The 10,000-nt window shown below is 30.9% G+C and overlaps 1 protein-coding gene across 1 annotated transcript in view; it reads right to left on the bottom strand.

Moving 5' to 3' along the window:
• Positions 1-9,434, bottom strand: part of LOC124956209 (Bardet-Biedl syndrome 7 protein homolog) — a 36,006-nt gene extending 26,572 nt beyond the window's left edge. The window contains exon 1 of the mRNA XM_047511700.1: positions 9,036-9,434. Coding sequence (XP_047367656.1) covers positions 9,036-9,090 — 55 coding nt within the window. The 5' untranslated portion in view covers positions 9,091-9,434. The remainder of the gene's footprint in view (positions 1-9,035) is intronic.
• Positions 9,435-10,000: the final 566 nt, after the last annotated feature.

The raw sequence follows: 10,000 nt of genomic DNA, 5'->3' as shown, positions 1-10,000 counted from the left end.
TACTTTGTTTTCTTTCAATCGATTATCGGGACTACTTCAAGTATCGCAGATGTTTCTCTCTCTCTCTCTCTCTCTCTCTCTCTCTTTTTCTCTTTCTCCATTTGTACATCTTATTTTTTTTTCTCGTTTCTTGTTTTTCTTTCCTCTGAAATGTCCATCTTGCAAAAAATCGAACAACCAATTAGACATCAGAATGTGAGAAAATTGGGCGGTGCCTATTTTCCACCTGTACCGTAGTGACCATTCGTTGACGTTCACGGGAACAAAGCGCCGGATTGGAGCGTCGATTGTTAAGGTGGAGAATAGAAGCAAAATGGCGACATTATTCGCCATGGCGTTTCTCTTTTGTCTTCCTTGTGTTAAACTTTTTTTTTTTCTCCTTTTCTTTCTTTCTTTCTCGATAAATGGTACGATGATCGTCAAGGTTAAATTTATAAAATCCATATTTAGATATTTCTTTATAGTATTATCAATAAGAGAGAAAAAAAGTGGGTGTATTTCTTTTTCTTTTCTTTTCTTTTTTTTTCCGTTCTTTTGTAGAAATTTCTTCTTTCGACAAGTATACGAATTTCTACGAATCTCATTATGGTCTCGTGCCTATGGGGGAGGCTGCTGAAAAAGTAATGATTAATCTTTCGTCGAGAAAGGTCACATTGTTGACCGAGAATCTGCAGGGTTTCTGGGGAAAAATAAGAGTAGAGAAAAAAAGTAAGTGGAGAGGAGTAAAAGAAAAAGAAGTAGAAGAAGAAGACGAAGGAGACGAAGAACAAGCTCTCCTCAAAACAATAATTCTACTGAAGGTGTCGCGTGTCCTAATGTGTTTTCATACTTTTCCATAGAATCTAAATGAAAAGAATTTTTATCGTTTCTTTTAGAAAATTTTGGAAGAAAAAAAAAAATAAAAATAAAAAGAAAAGACATAATCGATTGAAAATAATTAGCTGTTTAAATTAAAAACAAAATAAGATGACGTATCTATAATAAATTGTAATAGCAGTATTATTTCATGAACAATCCATTTCTAGACTTTTTTAAATATTAGTATTCAAACGTAAGTTAAAAAAAGAAAAAAAAAGAAAAAGAAAGAAAAAAAAAGCCATCTAAGTGTTTGAACTCGCACGAAATTACCGAATTTACTTCTTCGAGGGGGTATAAGACCTACGTTAATGTGAGTCCCCGGTATGGTTTTGTGGTCCCCGATGGAGAGCCCGCCAATGGTCGTGTGTGAACGAAGATACGTGGAAGGCAAAAAAAAAGAAAAAGAAAAAAAAAGAAGAAAGAAAAAAGGAAGGAAAAAAAAAGAGAAACCGGGCCTCCTCGGTAGGGTAGAGAGAATGGGGTCTCGAGGGGCCTCTTGGACTCCTCAGCGGTGGTCGCTTCTTGATGCGCGTTTTTTTTAAGGTTTTACTTTTCTTACAGTCCTGATCTAGAATCATTGTTCTTTTTCCTTTTTCCTTGGCTCGGAAAAGTATAGAGATACAGATAGATGAGTATTTATATTTCTTAAGTAGATAATATATGTTCTATGTAAGTACGTAAGTACTTACTACGCGATATTCTTCATAATGGATTATTTCATTCATAATTCTTTCTAGTCTTTCTAATAAATTAAGGCAATAATTAGAAATTCGCATTCTATTTGTTCTCTGGAAAGTTTCTAATTTTGAAAAAAGAAAAAAGAAAAGAAAAAAAAGAAAAATGGTCACCCATTGAAATAAGAGAAGAACAATCGATATTTCTTCTTGGAAGAACAACTTTTGCAAGCGGGACAGAGAAAGAAGGTGTAGGGGTATATTACCTATAACTGTATATGTATAAATGTATGCGTGGTTGCATTTTTATGTGTGTACTAGAAATGGCCAATGCGAACTTATCCTGATGGCAAGCACGTGTGCTTAGAAAATATATCCCAGTGGAATGTGCACACATATGTTAACGTAGAGGCTATGTACACCGACACTAATCGTTAATCTACCTTATTCTTAAGGTTGAACTTCCGGTGTATTTAGAATAAACACTGCGTAAAGCGAACGAGACAAAGAAAGAAAGAGAGAGAGAGAGAGAGAGAGAGAGAGAGAGAGAGAAAGAGAGAGTGTGTGAGAATGTGCGAATGGTTGAAGGCAAAAGTAAGGAGGAGGGGAAGTAAATTTCTACATCCCTTGTATTTTGTTCTTTCTTTTCGTAGTATTGTCACGGTCTGCGAAGTCGGTGCACTGTTATGTCGGTATCTTTGATGTTTGCTTTCGAGGATTCGGTGACATCTCGTGTTGTTACACACTTGTCTCTCTTTTCCCTCTTTGTTTTTTCTGTTTTTTTTTCTTTCTTTTTTTTTTTTTTTTTTTCTTTCTATCTATGATCCTCGAATCGACTCTAACAATATTAGGTTACGTAATGGATAGATATTTATTTATCTACTTACGTTCGAAAAGAATTACGTATTAATTTAATTGAAATTCGATTGAAAGAAATTCTTTAATAATTAAATAAATTTGAAATGTGTATTCGTGAATAATCATCGTACTTGTGAAAGTACATTGAATTATCTTGCATATTATTATGGATATATTTGACAGAATAATATTCTATTTGATTTGATTATTAAATTATCTAAATTAAATATTTTTACAATCTCATGATGATAAATTTATTTTAAATATATTTCTAAACAGAGAAGATTGAAGGAGATTACGGATTGTTGATATAAAAGGAAGAAATAAAAGAAGAAGATTCACGGTCCTCCCCTTCATAGATTGTTCGTACTCATGTAAAGTAAATCCAATGAGATGTAATTCTTTCCCATGCACCTTGAAGAAAAAGAGAGAAAGAAAGAGAGAGAGAGAGAGAGAGAGAGAGAGAGACAGTTTGTCGTATGGCGAACACATGTCTCCGTCGGATTTTATTCATTCAGAAAAAGTTTTAGCCCTTCGTCATGTGACACTAACGTTAGCTACGATACCGGAACTCGAACTTCGCTAATTTCGTACCCTTTCGTCGAGTTAATGGATCGCTTTGACCTCTAATACAAAGACAAACTATGCGAATTATTAAAGAAAATTTATATATATCTAAATTAGAATATTTATGCGATCATAATATATTAAAATATTGGGATAATTATATTTAACATCAATACTGATAGCGATGTGTATATATATATATATATATATATGTATACATACATATATACATCGCTAATAATTTAATTAACTTGATTAACGGGTAAAATTATTATTATTACCTACTGTAAAAGTTACACTTTGTGGTGATACGCTTGGTCGACTCTATGTTTTTTATAATAATAAACAAACGACGAAGACGACGACGGAACTTCACTAACGCGACGTCGCCGACTGTTTGTTTGATTTTCGAGTCGACTTTCTTCTGACGGGATTTCTCTTTACTCCTATTCGTCGTCGTCGTCGTCTTTGTCGACGTCGAGTCTCTAAAGACGACGTGTGGACGAGAGAAGAAGGGTGGAGAAGAACGAAGAGAAGGGTGGAGGCAATGTACCGGTTCGAGATCGTGGTTATTCAAAATGAGAGTGAGAAAGAGAGAGGGAGAGAGAGAGAGAGAGAGAGAGAGAAAGAGGAAGACCACCCTGCTTGAGAGAAAACGGACGTGCATAGCGCCACAAATTATTTAATGATAGACTTGGTGGTCCTTTCGATGTCCTTTTCAATGACAATGATTATTACTGATGTAGCTATTAGAAAATCAAATCTTTCTCATTTACTTGTATAACATTTCTTTTTTCTTTTTTCTTTTTTTTCTTTTTTCTTTTTTTTCCTTTTTTTTTTTATTTAGGTTTTGCTTATCATGAATTTTCATATTCAATTAATAATTAATAATTAATAATTATAATTAGACCGAAATATATATGTATATTTTATAGCATAATTTCTTATTAAAGTTATATTTTCAATGGGGTTAGATACATATCTATTTAACTATATAAAAATTATATTTCTTTTACAATTTGGAAATTCAATGATCAACTTCCCTTCTCCCTTCGCCCTCTCTCTCTTTCTCTCTCTTTTTCTCTCTCTCTCTCTCTCTCTCTCTCTCTTTTTATAACTTTTTATATTACCCTTTTAACCGCATGTCCGGATCCAAAACTTTTTGTCTCTCTTGAAAATCGCTCGACGACTGATTCGAATAGTTTTTATTAGCTAAATTGTCATTGGTCGGTTTCTGAAGGTTTACTCGAGTCGTGCGAAAATGAAAAAAAATATGTCTTTTTGAACAAGAGAAAAAGAGAGGAGAGAGAGAGGGAGGGAGGGAGAGAGAGAAAGAGAGAAAAAAAGAGAATAGATCGCCAGTCCTTTACGACGAAGGACTTTCAATGGTTCACCATGTGTCATTCACCTAGGACCCCATCCATCGGTTAGCGAATTTGAATTTATGACTCGTCGCACAATTCTGACGAACATGTGCTCACGAGCGAAATACTTGTGCGTCCTGAACACATGTTCGGCAAGAGTGAAAGCCCCGAGGACCGAGTTACGCGACGAACTTATTCTCCCTATTTTTCAAGGTCACGTTCGGATTACTGTCGTTTTGTTATACGACACGTTTTTCTATATAATTATATTCTTGTAAATAATTATATTAAAAGATGCAAAAAAGATATAAAGAATTTCTAATAACAATATAATATATAATAAGGTAAAATATAATTTGATAAAATTAAGTTATATTATCGTTTTATTTAAATCAATAATTAAGTTTCTTTTCTTTTAATAAACGTAAGTTTTTTCTCTCTAATAATTATTTAATAAGTTTTATCATTTTATATCTATTTTTAATAATTATATAATAAGACGAAGCACGTGATCATAGTGATTTAAAATGACGACAAGTGCCTCTCTTATAATAGCCTCTTATTTTATTATGGCTGTTACTATTTGTTCGAAACTACTCTACAACGTTATGAATGAATGAACGAACTTATCAATGAATGCTTTTTAAGACGTATATTTAATACTTTTTATGGTGACCAGAAATAATGATACCTTTACAAAACCATAGTTGAAACATATAATTTATTATTTGGCAGGTAGAAATTAATAATTATAAATTATATAAATGTTATAAAATAAAAAAGTTACGAATATATCAATATCTATGCATACACATAATTTCAGAGAAGATACTGTTAGTTATGTTCGTGAGTTGTACACACAGAATCAAATTAACGGCATTAACCATGAACAGATAAGAACTACGAACCATAGTTGTATATCTGTTTGTTGTTTTCAAAACAAATATTTTTCTGATTCATAAACCGAAATACTAACTGACTTTAACTCTCCACTTAGGTTTGGTAATAACTGCTCCTAAATTCTTCTGAAAGTTGAAAATATTTAAAATAAAAAAAAAAAAACAAAAAAAATAAAGAAGAAATAAAAAATAAACGTGTATCTCAAGTATTATTTAATGACATCTTTGACATTAAGAGAACAGATGTTTGTTTTACCTGTTTGCAAAGAACCTTTAATAAATGTTGACCAAACACATGTTCGAACTTTAGCTTTGAAAATAACTAGAGATTTAGAAAAATTTGGCGAACACATGTTTCCTCTGGTGTCACATGATATCGTCTTACTACCGAACTGTGCAACTTTAATGAGATTCCAGTCACGTCGATGATAGTTTTTATCCTTATGTACTTTATAGATTTTTCTCATTAACTTTACGATCTTTTTTATGTTCAAATATACTACGGTGCGTGCAATTGAAATAATTTTTTTTTGCAAGATGTTCGTCGAAGTTGTTAAACTTGATAAAATAGGCTTATATTTAAATGTTTATAATAATTTTTTTTTTTTTTAAACCGCATCGAGATGTACGAATAAACCATATATATATATATATATATATATATATATATATATATATGGTTTGAAGAATTCTTTTATATATATATACCCCACACACACACACACACACACACACACACACACACACACACGCACACACACACACACAAGTTTTCAGGGAAAACCTAAAGATTTTTCTTTCTGTAAATACAACGGCAAGAAAATGGAATTTTCTTTTACATCTTAATTCCAAAATTTTAATGGTTAGTGCAATGCATCAAATATTATTTACCCAAAGTATTATATTATCGTGCCTATCCTACTCGCCCAAAGATTACAATAAATAGTAAAGAAAAAAATAATTAGACAAGATTTAAATAAAACGTATCAATATTTACAAATTAATGCATCCCAATATAAATAATTTTAATGAATAAAAATATATTTCGATATACTTATAGATGGATTTTTAAATTATACATTTAAATTTATAAGAATCATTCGATATTATTTTAGGGAATATTTTTTAATAGATATTATCTGATAAAAGTTAAATATATTTATATATATATATATATATATATATATGTATATATATATATACATATATATATATATATATATATATGTATATATATATATACATATCTACAAGTTTTATCATTCGAATAAATAGATAATTGGTATAGATATTATCGCGTTTGGTAAGTGAGTACTTACATAAAAGTTTACTTTTTTCTCTCTCTTTCTCTCTCTCTCTCTCTTTATGCTTCTTACTTATATGTATTCTTCGGAGTCAGTTCTCACTTGATGTCATCTCCTCCCATTCGTAGTCGTCTTCCTTCGCGTTTAGTTCATACCGTGTGTTCGGCACATGGCGAAGACAGTGAGCATCGGTGCAAACATTGTCGAGACTATCTGTCGGCGCGGATCGTAAAGGCACCGTTTGTAAAATGTACCACGGATAAGATCGAGCAAGTCGGGAGACTACTTTGCAAACCTGACATGTGACACTAATGTCAACCCAGAACTCTTACGTATACGAGATAAATGTCTAAGGTACATATATATATATATATATTCTTCAAAATGACATTCCAATTGATTGACAGAAACAGAGAGATAGACAGAGATTTTTCAATTCCTCGTACCAATTTAATTTTCGATGTTGTCACGGTATATTACAAGAAAAAAAAAAAAAAAAAAGAAAAAAAGAAGAAAAAGGATATGAAAAAAAATTCATAAAGTACTGATCGTTTAACAGTTGAGAACGAAATCATTGGCTTTTTGATTTTTCCAAATTTTTCTTTTCTCGATCAAAAAAGAAAAAAGAGAAAAGACACGCGTATGCTATTAATCGACTGGAAAATCATTGACAGTATTCGTATTTATTGGATTAAAAAAAAAAAAAAAAAAAAAGAAAAAACAAAGCTTTTTTTTTTTTATGTTGTTGTTTCACGTGCAGAGCTCTCGTAAGCTTACGTTCATTATCTTCTTCGCACCCGTTACATTAGCATCCGCTTTCTATACGACTCTAATCGTAATATGAAGTTTATGATACGCGAACAATATCCTTTTATAGAGGTCAAAAGAAAAATCGATTGCCATCTTCTTTTTTCTTCCTCCTTTTTCTCTCTCTTTCCTTCTTCTTTTTCTCACGACGTCGAAGAAAGGAAAAAAAAAAAGTTAATTAAATATACCGATAGATAAGATTTTACGCAAATTATCTTTGATCTTTCGATTACGCGAAAAATATCTTAGATGGTGTTGAAATGAAATTTGATTTTTTGTATCGTTAATATCGAATATATTTTTTCCGATGAAATATCTAATTTATTTTTAAAATTTATATGTCGAATTAATCGAAACGTACGATTTGAAAATTATTGAAATATTTTATTAATAACGAACGTTAAATTTTCAACTTGAACGATCCTTGGGTTTTTCCTTCAATAATTTTAGATTCTCATTGCCAGGGACAATTTACCCTGTCTGTCAAGTTTATCATGGGTTTCTCAACAGATACGTGTTAAGGTACAGTTTCTTGTACTTTACCTTTGGCATTTTCTATTCATAATTTTTATTGTATTGAATTGCTTTGTATTGCTTGTATTGAATTACGATGTTATTATTTTATTTACGTATAATCTGATTAATTTGATTAATAATATAGATATTCTTTCTTTCTTTTTTCTTTTTTCTTTTTTTTTTCTTTTCGTTTCCTTTTTAATTACAAATATTATACTCCTTCTTCTTGGAACACCGAGGGAAAAAAAATTATCCGTGTAAAAATATTTTCGAATATACTATAATTATATAATTAAGTATTATTATTATTTTTTTTATCTTTTTTTTTTTTTTTTTTTTGAATCAAATATATAATTCCAATCCTTCAAATATTATAAAATGGAAAAATATTTTTTAAAACGTTTAAAATACAAATTCACAAAATTGAATTATTCTCATAGCATTAATTAATTCGTAATAACAATTACGTTAATCGATTATATCTAAAATATTTACATTTTTAAATTCAGAATATTTATGTACAATAATACACACAGACACAAATCTACATACATACACACTCCCACACACACATATATATATATATATATATATATAAAGAGAGACTGAGAGAGAGAGAGAGAGAAGGCAACCATCTTTCTTCCAGTCAATAAACTACGAATATGTCTTCTCAAAGAGAACCGAACATTAGCTTATGAGCGCACGACGACGATTAAATGCAGAGAACAGGACGCGCAATTAAATCTACGTTAATATCGTTAAACGGACCGTGCCCAGAAATGGAGCCTTGCATGCACACAAATATACATTTGAACTTGAAAAGACACAGATACATTGATAACTACATATATATATATATATACATACATACATATATATTTATATATATATATATATAACTAATAGATATCTATCATATATGAATTATGAACGTATGTCTTATTTATCGACGAGCCAATTCGCTCGATGAGTGGCCCCTGATGAATTGATTAAGTTATATCAGCACGAAGGAAAAAAGAAAAAAAGAAAAAAAGAAAAAAAAATAAAGGAGAAGAAAAAGAGAGAGCAAAAACAAATTGCAAATTTTAATAAGATAAAGTAATGGATAAGATGGATGTTCGTTGAAAGAGAGAAAGAAAAGAAAAAAAAAAAAAGAAAAAGAAGTATACAAAAAAAAATTGTACATACCATCATCCTGATCGTCATCATTAGTATCATCATCATCATTATTCATCATTATCATCGTCGTCGTAGTCGTCGTAGTCGTCGTAGTCGTCGTCGTCGTCGTCGTCGTAGTCGAGAAAACCAATCAAATCCAACAATTTCAGGCACCATCATCGTTCGACTTGCTTCTTGGAATTGAAAAAGGCCAGTAGAAATGTACTTACTCCTTTAACATCGTTTTCCACTCGTGCTCCTCTCCATCCCTCTAGCCGCCCATATTCTCCTTCCTTCATTCGAGTTTGGCTTGAATCCAAAAGAAAATCAGATCGGCAATAAAAAGACCAATAAATAAAGCGGCCAAACACCAAAATAATACTGGGACGATAATATCAAAGATGATGTCGGTCTTCTTCCACGTATACATTTATACCCCCTACCTTTATCTCCATACCTTTATTTCTCCGCCTTCCATCATACCTTTGTTTGCCCGCCTACTGTCCATCATTGCCATTCCCCATTCTTCTTATTAACAATCTTCTTTTTTTTTTTTTTTTTTTTTTTTTTATTATTTATTTTTTTTACTATTTTCTTTCTTTTCTTTTTGTCAATATTATAACTTTAAATAGACATATATAAATAAAAAAAAATATATATATCAAAATATATGTATATATATATAAGATACAATATATGTGTATATATATGTGTGTGTGTGTGTGTGTGTGTGTGTGTGTGTATGTGTGCGTGTAATTATTTTTCAATACAAAACAATGGCGTGCAAGTAAATTATTCATAAAAAATAAAAAAAGAAGGTGATGGCAATCTGAAAAGGGTGAAAATTAAAAATGGAAAATAAGAAGGAAAAGAAGGAGGAGAGAGACAGAGAGAGAGAGAGAGAAGAAGAAGAAGTAAAGAAACAAAAAAAAAGGGGGATGGGAAAATGTGAAACGCGTTGAAACATAGTGAAACGGCAAAATTTATAGGGGCGG

Source organism: Vespa velutina, chromosome 21, assembly GCF_912470025.1.
Source record: "Vespa velutina chromosome 21, iVesVel2.1, whole genome shotgun sequence".
Lineage (NCBI taxonomy): Eukaryota > Metazoa > Arthropoda > Insecta > Hymenoptera > Vespidae > Vespa > Vespa velutina.
Note: the sequence above shows the minus strand (reverse complement) of the source record. Positions and strands in the feature narration are given on the sequence as shown.